The sequence below is a fragment of the Microcaecilia unicolor genome, chromosome 10 (assembly GCF_901765095.1).
Source record: "Microcaecilia unicolor chromosome 10, aMicUni1.1, whole genome shotgun sequence".
In the NCBI taxonomy this organism is placed as follows: Eukaryota; Metazoa; Chordata; class Amphibia; order Gymnophiona; family Siphonopidae; genus Microcaecilia; species Microcaecilia unicolor.
In genome coordinates, this window is record NC_044040.1 from 29,164,687 (window position 1) to 29,185,309 (window position 20,623).

The 20,623-nt window shown below is 43.1% G+C and overlaps 1 protein-coding gene across 1 annotated transcript in view; it reads left to right on the top strand.

Moving 5' to 3' along the window:
* Window positions 1–7,186: 7,186 nt before the first annotated feature.
* PMPCB (peptidase, mitochondrial processing beta subunit) overlaps window positions 7,187–20,623 on the top strand; it is a 55,399-nt gene continuing 41,962 nt past the window's right edge. Inside the window, 4 exon segments of the mRNA XM_030216406.1 lie at window positions 7,187–7,308; window positions 15,047–15,172; window positions 15,939–16,025; window positions 18,236–18,365. Of these exon segments, the coding sequence (XP_030072266.1) occupies window positions 7,228–7,308; window positions 15,047–15,172; window positions 15,939–16,025; window positions 18,236–18,365 (424 nt within the window). The 5' untranslated portion in view covers window positions 7,187–7,227.

Genomic DNA, 20,623 nt, shown 5'->3' on the forward strand with positions numbered 1-20,623 from the left:
TGGCAATACAACGGTCTAGTGGATCCCAAACCTGGTCCTGGAGGCACCCTAGTCAGTCAGGTTTTCAACATATTGACAATGAATATTCATGAGAAATTTGCATGCACTGCCTTCACTGCATGCAAATCTCTCATGAATATTCATTGTGGATATCCTGAAAACCTGATTGGCTGGGGTGCCTACAGGACCAGGTTTGGGAACTACTTCAACATTCTCATCTTCCCTGTCTCTTCCATTCTTCTTTTGCTGCCACTATCTATCTATCTATCTATCTTCTTCTATATATATATAAAAGGCAACCCCAACGTTCTGAAGCCTCCACGGAAGTTGAGGTGCCCGAGATATCCGGTGTGCCCTGGAGTGTCTGCACCGCCCCTCGCGTCAAAACGTCATGACGCGTCAAAACGTCATGACGTCGAGGGCCAAAACGGCCCACAGCGAACAAGGCAAGTAGCTTCAAGGGACGGAGGGAGGGGGCCCCTTGCTAGCGCCCGTTTCATTCTGCTCAGAAACGGGCATTTTTTCCTAGTCACTCTATGTTTCTCAGGAGCTCCAAAGTAATCAACCACAGTACAAGATCATTCAGTAGAGGCCAGCACTCAAGCACCGCCGCATACCCCCTCCCCAATGGGAAATACATTAGGAAAAGGTAGAATGCAACAGTGCTTCTCAATATAGTCCTTGAGGCACACCTAGGCCCATCAGGTTTTCAGGATATCCACAAATAATATGCATGAGAGAGATTTACATACTAAGGAGGCAGTGCATGCAGATCTGTCTCATGCATATTAATTGTGGATATCCTGAAAACCTGATGAGACTAGTTGTGCTTCAAGGACTGGGTTGAGAAACTGCTGTAGTGAAAGGCCCTATGCTGGTGCTAAGTATTTTTTAGAGTGGCCAGAAAGATACAGGGCAAGGGGAAAGAATGCTGGCCATGGGGCTGGGGTAGGGAAAGAGAGATGAGATACTGGGGAGGGGGAGGGTAATTCTGGATAGAGAGGGTTAGGGAGATGAAGGGGAAATATTGGACCAGTGGTGGTAGGGAGAGGGAGGGGAAATGGGAGATGCTGGCCACTTAAGGTTGGGGTTAGAGAGGTGAAAGGGGGTTGCTGACCATCTAGGTGGACAGGGGAAAGGGACCGCTGGCCACCTGAGAGTGGGGTAGGAATGTGGAAGGAGAAATGCTGGATTGGTGCAATTAGGGAAGGGGATATGCAGAACTACATTGGGGGGGGGGTAGGAAGAGGGGAAAGACTTGCACTAACCTTGGGGGTTAGAGTATAGGCGGCACATGCCAAAGGTGACGGATGCTATTTGCCAGAAGTCAAGCAGGAGCAGCAATTTTATCTAACACAAGAATTGCAATACTGAGTCAGACCATAGATCCAGCTAGCCCAACATCCTGTTTCCAAGAGTGGTCAATTCAGGTCGCAAGTTCCTGGCATTATCTGAAAAAGTAGTAAAATTCCATGCTACTTACCCCAGGGATAAGCAGTGATTTTCCCCAGGTCTGTCTTAGTAACAGTTTATGGACTTTTCTTCTAGGAATTTCTCCAACCCCCCTTCCCCCAGTGCATTACACACCTCTCCCCCACCGAAGCACATCACCAGACCTGCTCCACACACCCCCTTGCTGCCTGCACCCGGGGCGGACCGTCCCCACCACTCCACCCTTGGTATGCTACTGAAAAAATATTTTCTGATTGTTTTAAATGTACTACTTAGTAACTTCTTGGCATGTTCCCTAGTCTTTGTACCTTTTGATAAAGTAAAAACTCGATTCATGCTAATCCATTTCATTCCACTCGGGATTTTATAGACCTCTGTCATTTTTCCCCTCAGCCATAGGTGGTCAGTGACTCAGATGTTTGGAAAAGCTAAAGAAAGCCAGGCTGGGGCAGCGCTAGGGTGAAGTAGGTGGGGCTAGGATGGGGCATTGTGAGGCAAGTTAAAATCTTTTAGGTGGAGGGATGATACCTATTTTTTGACTAGCTTCAGAGGCCCAAACCACCTTCCTCAGATCAGGTTTTAGCTTCTGAAAGCAAGTCAAAAATGTATTGAATTAGTCCATTGAAAAGGTATCGTCTTATTTTGTTTTTTTGTTTTATTTTAATTTATTAACTTTTAAACTGGACTAACAGTGCTACAACACTGCTTCACCCTAAATAAACAATAAAATTATTTTCTCTATCTTTGTTGTCTGGCCACTTTTTTTTTCTAATCATGTAGGTCCCAGTCTTTGGTTACTGTTTTCCTATCTTCTCTTAGATCTCTTTTCAGGATGTCCTGTTAGTTTGTAATTCTTCTCTTTCTTCTTGTCTTCTTCACTTCCTCCACTGGATCCATCTTTGACACTGATCTTTTTCCTTCAGCGTTCTTCTACTTTTCTGCCTTTGTCCATTCAGATTTCATTCATTCAATCTCCCTTTTTCCACTGTGGCTACTACAATTTTCCCTCACCGAAGCTCTCCCATTTCCCTTCTTATTACCCCGTCTTTAATTTACGTTTCTGTCTCTCCCCTTGCCATCCAATGTCTCCTCTCTGTATCTTTATCCCCTCCAATCAACATTACCCATGTCTCTCTCTTTCCTCCTCCAGCATTACCTCGTCTCTCTGTCTCCCTCATCCATTATTACCCCATCTCCCTTCTCACCCATCTGCTTTACCCCATTCTCTCTCTATGTCTGTTCTCCGCATCCTGCTGCAACATGGAGCAGAGGATGACTCACAACTCTCAAGACAGGAGTAGTAGTAAAAGAAAAAAAAGTCTTTATATTTTTTGTTTCATTCTCTATTTCTTTCCTAATAATTCCTACCATTCAGTATGGCCGCTGCCACAGCACACTGAGCAAAAGATTTCAATGTGTTCATGGCACCTAGGTCTTTTCCCTGGTGGTGACTCCTAAAGTGGAACTGAACATTGTGTAGCTATATAGGTTATTCTTCTCTATGTACTTCAGTTTGCATTAGTCCACATTAAGAGCCCTGTTTACTAAGGTGCACTAGCATTTTTAGTGCACGCTAAACACTAGATACACCCATATATTCCTATGGGTGTCTCTAGCGTTAGCGTGTGCTAATTTTTAGCACGCACTAAAATTCTAGCATGCCTATAGTGCAGCTTAGTAAACAGAGCCCTAAATTTTAGCTGCCAAGTCTCTCAAGGTCCTTCTGCAATTTTTCACAATCTATATGTGATTTAACAACTTCTAATAATTGTGTCATCTGAAAATTTAATCATCCTATGTACAGATTGCTGTGGTACTTCACTATTTACCTTCCTCCATTGAGAGAAGTGGCCATTTTATCCTACTCTCTGTTTTCTATCTCATGGCTTTATAATTTCCTCACAAGTCTCTCATGAAGGGCTTTGTCAAATAAATAAAAAAATATTCAGAAAATTTAGATACATCGTATCAACTATCTCAACTTTATCTACAGAGTTCTCTTAGTTACATGCATGTTGACTCTGAGCCAGATGCACAAAGGTCCCGTTAAGAATCCGTCTGTGTTTCCAAATCGGTAAAAATTTGCCGATTTAGAAACACAGAGGGATTCACTAAGAAAATCGCATGCAAATGAGCTGCTCGTTGCTTTTGCGACCCGGCTCATTTGCATGCGAAATGGGGGAAGCAAGTCGGTGAGCTGAGCATGCGTGGCTGCTCTGCATATGCTACAGACGGCGCTCATACAAGCAGCCAAGCTGTGTCTATGATAGCAGTAGAGTTACACTTTTTTTTTTTTTGGCAGACACAAAAGTGCTTTTTTTTTTGGATGGGCATACCTGTATTGCAGCTCCTTGCCTTCCGCTGCTGGGAAAAAGTGAGAAAAACCTCGCTCTGCTGCTCTCTGCTCTTCTGTGAGGAATCAGCAGCAATAGCATCAGGTCTTGGTTCCACCCCCAGCTGTTCCTGCTGCTTCTTTCTATTGGCTGGCTGACATCCTAGAACGCCCATCTTTCTGAAGATGGACTCTCATTGGCTGGCTGCTGTCCCAACTCCTCGTCCCTGTAGGACTTCCCTGATGACATCACTTTAGAGCTGTGAACTGATTGGATCTGAACTTCCTGGTGTCCCCCTCCAGTAATAAGTAGGCGGGACATCCCAGGCTGATGCTGTCCAATTGATTTAGCCCCTCTCTGTGTATATATAATCTGCACTGTAGACAATATTATATTTGAAGCAAAAAAGTCGAGCACTTATCTGTTGCCCGACGGCAGCCACATGCGTTTCACTTGATTGGCTTCATCAGGGGCTGTGCCTCGACGTTTCATACACCAAGGATAACTTTCAAATTATTTTTTAACCTGTTGGCAGTTTCAAAGAAGTGGTCAATCAAAATATAAGAAGAAAAAGTTTTATAAGGATAATGAAAATAAAGAAATATGAGGTTTTTATGACCTGTGATGAACTCCACGCCCCCATTTAAAGCCGCCAAAAATCAATAAGTAAGCGGTTGGGCATTTTGAGGTCTTTTTCCTTGTGTGTTCAGAAAAATTTTGAGAAAAAAAGAGAAAATTAAAAACAGTATATTTGTCCCACAATTTTACTGGACTCTTCATATACCATTGTGCTGTCATTTTATTTTACTCACTAATCTGAATTATTGGTCCTGTTAATAACAGCCATTGATGCCCCCAATTTTATGCAGACTATTATTAGTATTTTCATGCTAAAGGTAGTACTAACAATGTTTTGCTGAAATTAATTTTAAATATGTATTGTATGTTAAGTAAGGATGTTGTTCTAAGCTATACTTTCTACTGTAGGGTAACATAGTAGATGACGGCAGATAAAGACCTGTACGGTCCAGTCTGCCCAACAAGATAAACTCATTACATATGGTATGTGATACTTCATATGTATACCTGGTCTTGATTTGTCCTTGCCATTTTAAGGGCATAGACTGTAGAAGTCTGCCCAGCACTGTTCTTATTCTAAAATATTGGAAGTTAATTTCAAAGCCCCTGAAAAGCTTCACCCCAGCCCATCCAGATCTATTTAGTCATGATCAGGGCACAGACTGTAGAAGTCTGTCCAGCACTGGCGTCATTCTCCAGCTTCTGAAGCTGAATTTGTCCAACCACGATCAGAGCACAGACCGTAAAAGTTTGCCCAGTACTGGCTTTGCTTCCCAATTACCAGTGTAAATTCTGAATTGTATTTTTGATAGGCAGTATAGTTTGAATACAAACTTTTACTTCAAAATCTTAAAAAGACTAAAATAAAAATTTCAATATTTAATTTGCACACATCTGAGCAAGGTTAAGTTCTGACTCATATTTTCAGGGTATATGTGCTGATTCTTTGAAATATATTTCTGATAACATAATTTATCATTTCATTGTGCAGTATGGTGTATATTTATCATATTTTCAATATTTAGTCTATAAATATTTGTAGGCCATATGATTATGTATTTATATATGTAAATCATTTGTTTTATAGCACTGCCCCCTCCCCCCCTTGTGGGTCCAGAACTGCCTCCCTTCCCCTGTGCCAGTCTGGCATTCTTTTCACCACGAAGGTCTCCCACAGGCTTGCTCCAGGGCCTTCTCACCTTTGGCTCTCAGCTTCTGCTGTAACTTCCTGTTTTGCAGTAGTCAGCAGAGGATGGAAGGCCCAGTGCAGGCCTGTGGGGGACCCTCAAGGAAGAAGCGAGGGGTGGAGAAGGAAGGGAAGGTGACGCCAGACCAGTGCTAATCGCACGGGTTTGTTATTTACTGCGGGAGCAAGACCTTTTTTTTACCGCTCCCATGGGATGATAAAATGTTTTGGACCTGCGATAAGGGACTCTTTTCCTAAGCTGTGGTAAAAGGGACCCTATGGTAGCAGCGGTGGCCATTTTTGCCGTGTGCCATGGCCCCTTTTACCTCAGTGAGTAAAAAGGCTGAAAAAAAAGAAATGCCATTTCGGCCTGATTACCGCTGGGTAACCTCCTGTGGAAATGGCATGCGCTGGGGGTGGAACTACCTCTGCCACCTGTGTTGGGGCAGTGGTAGTTCCGGGTTGTTGCAGGTCCTCCATCTCCATGTCCTTCTCTAGCAAGCTACCCACTAGGAGGAGCACCAGATTTTTTTTTTTTTTTTTAGTGGAAATGGCAGTGCAGTAAGTGTAACATTTCCTATGCGGCCATTTCTGGTGGGAGCCCTTACCGCCTCCTATTTTAGTGCAGGGCTGCTTGATTATGGCCGGCGCCAGAAATGGCGCACGTTGGGGGGCAGGCACTACTACTGGATTTATTTGTTACATTTGTATCCCACATTTTCCCACCTATTTGCAGGAGCAGTGTGGCTTACATAGCACCGTGAAGGCATTCGCCAACTCCGGTAGCGAAAAAAATACAGAGTGATGTTATAGTATAGTAGTTTCATAGTTACAGACAGCAGTCGTGCCGGATTGGTGCACGGCAAAGTGGCCCTTATTGCTTTTCAATTTTATTTCATGATATAAATCTACAAAAAACACATATAGGCAGTCATAAGCATTTGCGATTGTTTTTATATAGAAATATATGTCATAAACAAAACACTGAAATCCACAGTACAGCACTGCTGACAAAACCATTTTGGAATATAACCCTTTCCCCATTCACAGACCCCCTCGAAAACTCCCCCAGTTCCCCATTCATCCCCCCACCTGCAAACCTAGTAGTTTTTTTTTTTTTTTTAATGTTTAAACGATTTTTATTTTCACATAAATTAAAGCCATACAATCTCATGCACATATTACATCAATGTAACATCCTATAAAGTGACAATCCAAAACTGTCCCATACCCAAACTATTACCTCCTTCAAACTCCCGCCCCCCCCCCGTTCCCCATCCATCCCTCCCCCTAACCCTCCCCACATCTCCTATCCCCCAAGCCACCTCCTTTATCCAACTTATAGTACAACAGTATGCATTTAAATACCTTTTCCATTCCCACATCTAAAGATGATACAATACCAATAGCCACCATTCAATGCCTACCATTTAAACCTTGTAACTCCGAACTCCCTCCCCCACTCTCAAAAACCTAGTAGATTTAACAAAACAATGTAGCCTCAGGTTTGCTATTTTGTTCTGACCAATATGGCGGCAAACTCCGCCCACTGCCTTCAGCCCAGATAATGGACCAAGGGCCAGATGCCGTCTCCTGTCCTTTAACTTCCTGGGCTACCAAGCCTTATTATCCGCGGATGTGAAATCATGAGCAGTTGCGTGAGGTTTTAAAAACAAGATGGCGGCATTGGCCCGGTTTGCAGGTTTTGCCGGGAGGCTTGTTAACAAATACTCTGTTTTATCGCTTCCGGGGAAACAGGTGAGTGTAGTTCCTCAAAGGAACCGAGCGGGACTCGCTGGTGGGGGAGTGTTCTGTTCGGGACGGCGGCGAGGTCTCTGGGGTTACTGCTATGGGTTATCTAACAGCCTGACGGAGACTGATAAGGCGCGCGCCTAGGCTCTCTTATTGTAGTCGTACGGTTGCTTCACGTCGGACGTAGGGCACTTGGGCTGGGTTCTCTCAGCCTTTCTGTTGGGTCAGGTGTGGTAGGTTGCTAACTTACCTCCTTGGTTGCCGCAATGGTTACGCGCTGCATGAGTCCGACGTGAGAGAACGCAATAGGCGCACGCGGGTGATTGTCATGGTTACTCAGCACCAGACTCCATTCTCAAAGTTGCAGGCTTATGAAGAAAGCACGAGACGTGTGCTGCTGGGTTAGGTCGGTAGTCTTTCTAGCTCAGCATCCCGTTTCTAAAAAATGACTAGTGGGTCACGCATACCTTAATGGAATGTTGCTCGTTACCACTGGGTTTCCCAAGCTTAGGTGGCTAATATTTTCTTATGGAAACGTGCCCAAACGTATTTAAATCAGTGTATACTGCTGGTCTTTAACATATCTTCCAGCAACAACTCATGGTCACGTACTACAACTACTACTTGACATTTCTAAAGCGCTACTAGGGTTACGCAGCGCTGTACAATTTAACATAGAAGGACAGTCCCTGCTCAAAGGAGCTTACAATCTAGCGTGATAATCTCTCTGAAATTAAAGGTGATACATATAAACAAAATATTTAAAAAAAGAAAGTATTTGTGGCATCCACTAGTATTCATATTGGGACAGCGACCAGAAGGCCTTAAAGAGCATGAATGGCTTCTGATAAGGGGGGCCCTACAGGTAGCAAGAGTAAATCTGGCGCAGAGTTGGAAGTCGCCCTTAGTGCCACCACTGGTACGCTGGCTTACTAAGCTACTATATATGTGTGAGATGGAGAGGACTGGACAGCAGTTAAATCTAGGATCTTGCTTAGGTGGGAGAGAATATGGTTGCCATTCTTGAATGCTGGGTAGGGGAGAGTGTCACTGGACTGAAACACAGGAAGGAGTATTAGAACATGTAAGGGGGGAGGGAGGTGTCGAGGGGGGCTGTAGGGCGGGGGGGGTTAGGTTGGGTGGGGGTAGTTTCTGTATAAACTTGAAAAAGTTGAAGTTATCTGGGGATCTAAATTAGATTTGATACGAAATATGGTCATTGTTCTTTTATGTACTAAGACTTCTGTTTAATCCAGATGGTGTTTCATGATGTTTATACCTTGTTGTGTATCAAATAAGTTCAATAAAGACTTCTATAAAATTAAAAAAAAAAAAAGTATTTCTACTAACAATACATTTTTGATTAGCTTCAGAAGGCAATAGTTCTTCAGATCAGAAATGAGCAAATGATAACAAATATCAGAATATATAAGTGAAACATAAAAGCATTTCAGTGACAGCCTCACAGGGAAAAAGGTGTGTGTGTGGGGGGGGGGGGGGGGTGGAAACAGAGAGATGGATGGATGATCAGAGGATGACAAAGTAGTATAATGTAGTAGGAAACCCAGATCTTTAAGCCCTTTCTGATGAGTGGCAAAATATTTTTATCATTTTAACTTCAAAGGTCTTATGTTCCTGTATTGTCTTTAAAATTTCCTTTTAGTATTCTCACCATAAAGTTATTGATGCAATGCTCAGGTCTTGCAAAGTGTTTTCCCATGAACATGCCTATTACATCAAATTAAATGGTGAAAAGTGTTGGGGATGTTTTGGATTCTTGTTAGCTATTCTGAAAGCCTTGTTCAGGCATTGTATGATTTGAAATGTAATATTAATTCTCCATTCTGTTGGGTTGTTGATTACTGTACCTCTTGTTTGACTATTCCAACAAACATTTGTAACAATTACAACTTCAACAAAATGTGACAGCAAGGATGGTCTCCCATTGTTAGAGATTTTTGGGAGGCACTGGGTCAGAGGGCTAGTAATATTCCCAAACCCATTCACTTTTCTTCCATTGTCCTGGACTAATGATCTGTGTTAACAGTGAGCAAATGCTGCATTGCCTTTTTTGTGAATTATCCTGTCTGTGTATATTTTTATCATTTGACACTGTAAATCGTTGTGATGCATGTGTTGTAAAGGGCAGTATAGAGAATCTGTAAATAACCTAAACGTAGAGGCTACCACTCCTGTTGTGGCCAAATTAATGTTGGCTACCGGTTTCATTTCTCTCCACATATCCTTCTCTGTTCCTCCCCCCCCCCCCCCCCCCCCCCCCCGATTTTTTTTTTCATCTTTCTTTCAGGTACCTTTCCATCTACCCTCCGCTTAAATTCATCTATTCCCTATAAAATTCCATGGATTCCTCTTCATCACCTTCTAACCTTAGCTGCTTCTTTCTCTTCGGCCCTTTTTTTCCCCCCATCCATGCCTTTCTGTCTTCTCCTTCTCCTCAGATTTATTCTGTGACCACACTCACAGTCAGATTTTTCTCTATCTTCCCCTCCTCTCCATCAGGTATTTAGGGCTCTGTTTAAGGTGCGCTAGCATTTTTAGTGCAAGCAAAAAATTAGTGCATGTTTAGGCCCTCATAGGAATATTGTGGGCGCCTACACAGCTCGTGCTGAAAGCACTAACGTGTCTCCAGCGTGGCTTAGTAAACGGGGCTCTTAGTTTTTAGAAGCACAGTAATGGCAGACAGAGTTTGCAAGGACATATGCAGATTAAAAAATAATGCTAATCTAGATGCATACTTGCACAATCCAGGCATTTTGAGAGCAGATGTAAGTGTCCACACCTGCAAGGTAGGCTTGAATTTTTTATTTATTTATTTTTAACGCTTTTCTTAAGCTAGGTGCAGTATTGTAAAATTACCCTCAAAGAAGACAAAAAGAAGTTATAAAAGCAAATTAAAAAAAAAACCCCAAGAAGTGATTGGGTCAGATACTGGATTTTTAGCTTGGTTAAAACCATGTCTGTGTTGTAGAACATACAATTTTATATGCCTTTTTCAGGTGTGGAGGGAGGGTTTTAAGAGGTACAGCATCTTTGCAATATGTCAGCCCATAGAAAATATTTATTTATTTATCCCATTTATATCCCACATTATTCCCACCCATGGGCAGGCTCAATGTGGCGTACAATAGTCTATTAAGCAACATTAATACAAAATACAGTAATTAGTGTCAGAGGAGGGAAAGAGGAACAACAGGAGGGAGGGGAGAGAGGGGAAGGTGACAATTTGTCAATAAGGCTGCTGTGGTTCAGAAGGATGTAACACTTTAGCAGGGAATGCTGAGATGTTGGGCCTCCAAAACAGATTGAAAATTACACTTTGTTTTTTGTCTTTTCAATTTTCAGATCTGTAGGAGGGGTTAAAAAAATTATCGTTATTTATTCAAATCCCAAAATAAAATGGCGCACAAAAAAACAGTTACAAAAAAAAGAGGGCTTGAGTCAAGTAAATAGATACCCACTGAACAAGCATAAAAAAAAAACTACAAAAGACATTCTGAATAGGATAAACAACAAAGTGGAATGAAACAAATAGACTGTAACACCTCTAGCCATTTCAAATCAATTTATTTAAATAACTTCCCTAATCCCCCTCCTTCCCCCCAACAAATCTCTTATAACCTGAAATACAGGGACCAGGAGAACCACACATAGAAAAAGGGTAAGGGAAAATGAAGGAACACAATTTGCAATCCCCACAGTATTCAGCTGGTGAAAAACCGCTGATCGTTGCTGGCTAAATTATCCCCCCATATTCAGTGCTGGGCCATATCTGGGCTCTGGCATTGAATATCGGGGGATAATTTGGGGCAGGCAGGCTGCTGGAGGTTATGCTGGCCTTCTTTTAATCTTCTTATAATGTATCTTTTATAGTATTACTAGTAAAAGAGGCCCGTTTCAGAGCAAATGAAACGGGCGCTAGCAAGGTTTTCGTCGCCAACACCCCCCCCTCCCTGGGCAACCCCTTCGTTGTTCTGCCATTGCTCCGCCCCCCAACGTCATGACGTTTGACGCGAGGGCAGGGCCCGTAGCGATTTCCCTCCCTGCCAACCCCTTTGTTGTTCTGCCATTGCTCCGCCCTCGAGGGCGGGGCCCGGAGCGATTTTGGTGGCTTCACCACCACGAACCTTCGAACCTTTTTGAAGGAAGTCAGGGCTTGGCTTCAGTGACGTCAGTGTCCTCAGAACGTTGAGGGTGAGTTTTATTATAGTAGATACTTGAACTTCCATATATCAATATTAAAGCACTTAGCTCTTCATTCTTTTGCCAATGGGGCTCTCCGTTTCACTTATAAATAAGAGGGACTAAGTGCAACTTGATCGGTTTTTGCACTTACTCCTCTGAGGAAGCTTATAAGTGAAATGGAGAGCCCCATTGGCAAAAGAATGAAGGGCTAAGTGCTTTAATATTAATACATGGAATATAAGATCCCAACATGGTTATTTGGTTTTTCGTAAGCTTTTGAAATCTTTCCTTTTCAAAACATTTCTGTCATTTGATCCTGGTGCCCCATTATGCTTTATTAAATTCTTTATATAGTTATGATTCTTTCCTTATTTTGATATGTGTGGGTTTATGTATTTTGTTTCATATTTTGTAATGACTTCTTTTTAGCTTGATAGCCACATTGAACTTGAAATTATATGGGAAAAAGTGGAGTATAAATATCATATATACATTTTTCAAAAACCACTGTATCTCAATCTTATAAGAAAATAAGCACTTAGCTTTTTAGTGCCACCCCAGCAAGGATCTCTGTTTCACTTTAAACAAATTTCCTCAGGGCAGGGGTAGGCAACTCCGTTCCGCGAGAGCCGCAGGTCAGGTTTTCAGGATATCCACAATGAATATGCAGGAGATAGATTTGCATACCATGGAGGCAGTGCTTGCAAATCTATCTCCTGCATATTCATTGTGGATATACTGAAAACCTAACCTGGCTGCGGCTCTCGAGGACCGGAGTTGCCTACCCCTGCCTCAGGGGATCCAACTTTCACTGCACAACCTGAGTGCTTTTTCAACAGCTTTTAGTGCCTATGAGAGAGAGACTGTCATCAATATATTATAAAATGGGATATAATATATGGTCAAGCATAGCAAACATCACGATCGTGTTCAAAAATACAAATAAAACTGGCAGAGATCTGCAGGCCTGTGTCAACACAGTAAATCTCAAAAAAAATCAGCAAAGCAAACAGTCAACATCCAAATCCACGATTCCCTCTGATACAGTCTTTAATAGGAAGGCCCTGTTGCTCCACTCATAACCAGATGATCCACGTCTGTTTGAGGATTTGTTACCATAACCATCTCTGCCCCACCCATACTTTAATTTGGCCATTGTAACAACAATCCTGGACAGGAGGGCATGTGGTCTGGATTCGTTCAGAACCTGACAGCCATAAGTGGAGGAGTGGCCTAGTGGTTAGAGCACTGGTCTTGCAACCCAGAGGTGACCAGTTCAAATCCCGCTGCTGCTCCTTGTCATCTTGGGCAAGTCACTTAACCCTCCATTGCCTCAGGTACAAACTTGGATTGTGAGCCCTCCTGGGACAGAGAAATATCCAGTGTACCTGAATGTAACTCCCCTTGAGGTACTACTGAAATAGGTGTGATTAAAATCCAAATAAATACATAAGATGTAATATAATGTTATACTTGCATCTTCTTGAAGTTGCATTTATAAATATATTCACCTCTCTGCTGTCATACCGTGCGTTCACAGATGCATCAAAACCAAAAGTAACTACTCACATACTATTTAAATGGAACTTAACCAATCAGATGTTAACACATCATCAGGTGAGCATGCAATACAAACTACAGTTGGTCAAGATGAAAAAGAGAGAAGAAATAACAGTAGAGGTTATCTACACACCCAAAAAAAAACTCAACATCTTAGCTCTTTATAAAATAGACGCAAACTAGGCACTCACTTATTTTCCTGACCTAGGCACCCTGCTAAAGCTCCACCTGAATACCTGTACAAGCCAATTCTGTAGTCCTCTCGTTATTCCCCTCCCTTTCCCCCCTGCTTACATCAGTTTGTTTCTTTTATTCTATTTTTAAAAATCATTTGTAAACCGCTTTGAAGCCTATGTCAGTCCCGCTGCAGTATAGCAAGCCTGTGGAATAAATAAATTGATGGCCACACTGAGGCTACTAGAATGAAGCTGTAATTTGTCTGGGAGCTTGACTTTCAGATCATATGACAAACATCGCCATACTTGTGTGGCTGTCTCATGACCATAAAGGTGAGTGCTTCTGTCAACCATGATTTACTTCTTGCCATGCTGTCCTCTTTTGGGTTCCAAGGCCCTGTCCTCTCCTGGTTCTCCTCTTATCTCTCCCACCGCACCTTCAGGGTACACTCCCATGGATCTTCCTCCACTCCCATCCCACTATCTGTTGGAGTTCCCCAGGGATCTGTCCTTGGACCCCTTCTCTTCTCAATCTACACCTCTTCCCTGGGCTCGCTGATCTCGTCTCATGGTTTTCAGTATCATCTTTATGCTGATGACACCCAGCTATACCTCTCCACACCTGACATCACCGTGGAGACCCAGGCCAAGGTATCGGCCTGTTTATCCGACATTGCGGCATGGATGTCCAACCGCCACCTGAAGCTGAACATGTCCAAGACCGAGCTCCTCGTCTTTCCTCCTAAACCCACTTCTCCTCTTCCTCCACTCTCTATCTCTGTTGATAACACCCCTATCCTCCCTGTCCCATCTGCCCGCAACCTCGGAGTCATTTTCGACTCCTCCCTCTCCTTCTCTGCGCATATCCAACAGACTGCCAAGACCTGTCGCTTCTTCCTCTTCAACATCAGCAAAATTCGCCCTTTCCTCTCTGAGCACACCACCAGAACTCTCGTCCACGCTCTCATTACCTCTCGCCTTGATTACTGCAACTTACTCCTCACCGGCCTCCCACTCAGCCATCTATCCCCCCTTCATTCAGTTCAGAACGCTGCTGCACGTCTTATATTCCGCCAAAACCGATATACTCATATCACCCCTCTCCTCAAATCACTTCACTGGCTTCCGATCAGTTATCGCATACAATTCAAGCTCCTCCTCCTTACCTACAAATGCACTCAGTCCGCGGCTCCTCACTACCTCTCCACCCTCATCTCCCCCTATGTTCCCGCCCGTAACCTCCGCTCACAGGACAAAGCCCTTCTCTCAGTACCCTTCTCCACCACTGCCAACTCCAGACTCCGCCCATTCTGCCTTGCCTCACCCCATGCCTGGAACAATCTTCCTTCACCCATACGCCATGCCCCTTCCCTACCCATCTTCAAATCTCTGCTTAAAGCTCACCTCTTCAATGCTGCCTTCGGCGCCTAACCACTCGAGATATATAAAATACCCCAATCTATCCACCCTATCAGACTAACTGTTCACTCGTCCTCTAGATTGTTCACTTGTCTTTAGATTGTTTTCTTGTCTTTTAGATTGTAAGCTCTTTGAGCAGGGACTGTCCTATGTTTAAATTGTACAGCGCTGCGTAACCCTAGTAGCGCTTTAGAAATGCTAGTTAGTAGTAGTAGTAGTTATGAGTAATTGGGTAGTACAAGCTTTTTCAGTCATGGTCCCCCTCAGCAGTAGCTATTGAAATGGATTGATTTTTGTCTGTGCTGTTTTATTTCTGATGTATTATGTTGTACATTTCCTTGTGTCTGAGAAAATTGCTGAATGCTGTAGATGTTTTTCCTTTATAGTGGGGCAGATACAGAGCCACCCAGCCAGCTGCAGAAGTACTTCTAAATGTCCCTGAAACAAAGGTCTCAATCTTACAGAATGGTCTACGAGTAGCTTCTGAGGACTCTGGACTTTCAACTTGCACAGTAAGTAGCCGGAGCTGTGTGCACTCTTTGGCTAATTTAGTGTGTATGATCTATACAAGATCCTGTAGATAAAAGCAGCAATATTTGTTTATTCTAAATGCCCACTTGCCATTTTCTTGCCTGTTTTTCACCTTAATGGTCTTACTTCCTCATTTTTTTCTTCTAAGAGATCTATTTCTTTCATCTGTGGTATTACATCCACACCCCTGTGCTGCTGGGCTTTTTAGACTCTCCTTCTGAGTTGACTCTTCAGGTCATGAGTTGTGTTCTTGCTTTTCCTGGGTCAGAGGCCCTTTCAGGCCCTTTCAAATATTACTTTGATCAGGAAAATGGGATCTTGATTGTTTTAGGTGGTGGATAACTGCCTTTTGAATATATTTATCGTATGTTCTTGTGCTTGAATGGATACAGATGAACATTGTCCTCCTGGGATCTAGAAGGTCAGTCTGACAGCATGATTCTCTTGTCCATATTGATCTCTGGTGGGGAGAATGTTCTGGCTTAAGTCACTGAAATACCTGATATCAGGTTGTCGGATATACAATTACTCATTCCCCAACCAGCTCGGGAGTCAAAGCAAAGTAGGTCAACTGCCAACCTGATTTTTGTTTTTTTAATTTCACTTTGTATTTGTTTCATTGCTACTTATGATAATCAAATGTTAGATGTCTATTCAAACCTGTGCTTTTTACTTCTTTGTCAAAACACCAGTTGATGTTTTAAGCAGTTTGTTACGAGAAGTGTAATCATGTTTCTGTGTTTGCAGGTTGGGCTTTGGATCGATGCGGGTAGTCGATATGAAAATCAGCTGAACAATGGGACAGCTCACTTCCTGGAACACATGGCCTTCAAGGTAGGCATCTTCAGTAAGGCAGACATGATCTTGATTCAATACAGATTACATCTTCTATAGTTTATTTCAGCCTAAGAAACATGTAAAATGAAGACGACAGTCAGGATTCATTTAGCTATGAAGATCAGTTCTGTGGCTGGAAGCCTCTGTTCCTCCTAGGATCTCCAGCTAATAAACAGGCCCTGAGCTAAAACTCCAACCACTATCTGGCTACAGAAATGTGTAGTAGACCTGCTGCACGTGCCACTCATCCTGTGTTTTCTGCATTGCTGTACAAACATTCTTGTGGAAAATGATGATGTGCTAATGTGATTACAGCAATGCTTGTTCAGGAGCTTGTAGATGTTCCCAGAGAGTCCCACGGGAATTTAAAAACAAAACAAGGTGAAACCTGGGCATGTATAGCATATCTGCCCTATGTTATCACTCAAACCATTTCTTCTAGTCAGAGAGATCCCTGGAGGAGCTATCTCCACCTTTCCTTCCCTGGAATGTCCTGGAAGCACAGGCCCTGGGCATTGCCTTTCTCTCTTAAACACCTCGAGCCATTGCTCTTCTCGGTGGTGTGGTAACCAACCAGAAAGGCAGTAGCATGCTGCAAGTAAACGTGATTTTTTAACAGAAGCCTTCTAATTTGGTTTGGCCACATCACCTTGCTTTTAAACAACATCTTTCCTTCAGTCTACTCTTGCATTGGGTGAGATCAGCTTTTTGTTCCAATAGTGATCCACGTAGCAGACCCTGGGATTCAAACGTGGGGCTCGTAGAAAGTTATTTAATGCATCTGTCTTCTGGGGAATGAAATCCAAGTGAGAATAAAATAGACAGATTTCCTAATGCTAATAGAATATTAAGGCTGGGAGTTATCTTGTGCTGACACTCTCTCTTCCTCGCTTTGTTTGTCATTGTATGTCTTAGCTTCTAAAGCAGCTCCCAGTTACTGCTCAGGAGGGTGAGCTTGATGGAGATAGACCAAGTTTCTATTGACTAGTGCCCAAGGTTTCTACTGAATTAACTTGGTACAATATTCAAACCGATTTAAGCAATGAGAAGAGGATCCTGGCCATTTAAATCACTTATCTGGGGTTAACCTGGTCATTTTCAGCGGCAGTTCCCAGTTACTGCTCGGGAGGGTGAGGGGGGTGAGCTTGATGGAGAATAGACCAAGCTTCTATTGACTAGTACCAAGTTAATTCAGTAGAAACTTTGGGCACAATATTCAAACCGATTTAAACAGTGGTCATTTTCAGCAGCAGTTAACAGGATACTGTTGCTGAAAATGCCTGGTTAGCGCCCAAGCCGAAATGGCTATTTTGGGGGCGGGGTCAGCACTTAGTTGGTTAAGTGCCAAATATCACACATCTGGCTATGTTTTCACTGGCTCTGTATACCCAGAAATTCAGTGCCAGAGCTCAGACATGGCTCGGCATTGAATTTCTGGGTATAATGCTGGCAGCAGTCAACAAAACACCGTTCGCCACTGGCTGAGTATTAGGTCGTTCCCCCCCCCCCCCCCCCCCCCCCTCCCAAAAAAAAAAAAAAAAAGTTTTTTTCTGGAAATACAGCAGCAGTAATGTAACTACTTAACTGTAATAAGGACTTCTCCCACCTTCTCTTCTCAGCTTCTGTTTGGAATTAACACAGTTTTTAGCAGTAGCTTCTGCTGGTGGGCCTATTTGAGGGAGGATAATACATGTTACAATATGCACCCCTTGATGTTAGATCCCCTTCTCCATAGCCTCATGGTTTCCTGCTTTAACATGTTATGGAAGAGCCTGCTGGCAAAGGCACAAAGCTGAACTCGGTAATGCAAAGTGCACCTGACACCTTGTACTTGCTTCTAGAGCCATTTATCTTTATAGGGCAATCTAGTCTGGCTGGATTTTGTGCAATTTTACTTTTTTTTTACCTCCAAAACTCAGTATCTGGTGATTCCTCATTGGGTACCTGGAGGACACTCTTGTGCAGCTTAGATACAGAAATCCAGAGCTTTGTAGTATATCGGTGAAGACTCCTGTTTTCAGATGTACTATTCTGCTTCTCCTAAGTTTTTCTGCTATGTTTCATACTTCTGTGTGTTATTTTTTTAAGTAACCATAACTCCCCGTAGATTTCTGAGAAATCCATTTATTAACACTTGATCAGATGTTTTATTAGTGGGTAATGCCTGGAGAGATGTAAATGTATTTCTTCGTCTTTCAAACATGTAGGGCACCAAAAAGAGATCTCAGTTAGACCTGGAGCTGGAGATTGAGAATATGGGAGCGCACCTGAATGCCTACACGTCCCGAGAGCAGACGGTATACTATGCGAAGGCATTCTCCAAAGACCTACCCAGAGGTGTTGTATTATATGTAGGGCGTCTGATTCTAGGGAGTTATAAATTATCAAGCCTGTAAGGCAGTGTTTCCCAAGTCTCCAGTCCTGGAGTGCCTCTTGCCAGTCAGGTTTTCAGGATATCTACAATTGATATGCATGAATTTGATTTGCATACACTGCCTTCATTATATGCAAATCTCTTTCATTTATATTCATTGTGGATATCCTGAAAACTTCAGGACCAGACTTGGGAAACACTACTATAAGGGACTTTGGAAGGGTGCTAAAATTCTGAGTATAATTAGCTGCGGATGACTCTAGTTTGTGTAGTTCTGATCTCTGTTCTGAACATAAATAGCTATATAGAAAATGCCACAGTGCGATCAATTCATGAATCTTAACACCACCTGTGAAATGTTCCCTCTATTTTAATATTGATATGTTTTCATCTATGCTCTCTGATTCCACCAATTTGATATAAATCTACAGCAAGCACTTAATAATATTACACTGTTCTCCCTTCCATAATGAACACTCCAGTTTTTACATGTTCTCCAGATACATTTAAATAGCTTCTTTAAATATGTAGGTACCTCTGCTATCTTTATTACTAGGCATTTGGTGGGTTTGAGCTACTCAGGGCAGGAATTCGTATACTACTATCTGGGTCTCAAGTCTCAGCAGAAATCTGCCTGGGCAGAGAACTCTTGAGATCCCACTGAGAGAAACAGAGAAAAAGGGGAAGTGGGAAATGGACCACGGACTCCAGAGATGACAATAAATCTTCTCAAGCATCCAGATTGTCCTTTCATCTCTGGAGTCTGTGGTCCATTTCCCACTTCCCTTTTTCTCTGGGTCTCAAGTCTTGCATTTTTTTTTGGAGTGGGGGGGGGGGGGGGTTGTGGAATCAGCCAGATCAGAGGGGGACATAGGCAGGTCCTGCTCCAGTAACGATATCCTCATGCAACAACAGCAGCCAGATGACAATATCAGAGCACTGGAGTTGATTATTTTCTGGATTTTCGATTATTATAAGCGAAAATCAGAAACTCCTGCAGATCCTCCTCGGTTTCCAGTCACTGCTGTAGGCCTTATGTAGTTGTCATTGTTAAGGGATGGTGGTGCCCCCTTCCCCATCATATTACATTGCTTCCAGCACGCCCTCCCTCTCTCTCCACGGGTTCAGCATCTCTCCCTCCCTTGGGCTGGTATCTCTCCCCTCCCCAGTCCAGTTTCTCCCCCGCCCTACGGGTCTGGTACTACTTTCTCACCTCTGCTGTGTTCCACTCACAGCAGGAAATTATATCCGAGGAAGCAGGAGAGAAGTGTGGGAGCAGTGTCAGACTGTTGAGAGGGGGATGGGGGAAGGAGAGAGAAGGGTAGAGACTGGACTGGGAAGGGGGGGGGGGGAGAAAAGGCTTAACCTGTAGACCAGGTGAGCTCAGAGGCTGGGGTATTTTGGTGCCCTTAATCGCTGGCACCCTGGGCCAGAGCCTCATCTGGTCTAGTGATTAAGCTGGCCCTGGTTTTGGTTATTGGTAACATAAAAAAATACATAAGGGGCAGCAAGCTTTCAAAATATCCCAAAAAGAGCATGTTTCTATAAATCATTGCCATAATAGACTTTTCTAAGTTTCCAGTAAGCGTACATAAGTATTGCCATACTGGGACAGACCAAAGGTCCCTCAAGCCCAGGGGAAAAGAGGATTTTCCCCAAGGCCATTTTAATAATGGTTGACAGACTTTTCCTTTAGGAAGCCATTCAAACCTTTTTACAAACCTGCTAAGCTAACCGCTTTTCCTTAGCATCCCTGCGGACTGGCCCAGGATTGGACTGATGGGTTGTGCACGCCTACCAGCAGGTTGGAGACTGAGAAAAAAACTCTGACTCTAGCGAGCCAATAGGAGCCCTGGTCATGTGACCCTAGCCTCAGCGCTTTTACTACATTCTCTGGCAACAAATTCCAGAGTTTAATTACACGTTGAGTGAAGAAATAGTTTCTCTGATTCATTTTAAATGTACTACTTTAGCTTCATTGCATGCCCCCTAGTCCTTTTATTTTTGGAAAGAGTAAACAAGTAATTCATGTCTACCCGTTCCACTCCTCATTATGATAGAGGTCTATAAAATAATGAGAAGTGATATATGATAATTTCCCCTCAGCCGCCTTTTCTCCAAGCTGAAGAGCCCTAGCCGCTTTAGTCTTTTCTCATAGGGAAGTCGTCCCATCCCCTTTATCATTTTTATCGCCCTTCTCTGCACCTTTTCTAATTCCACT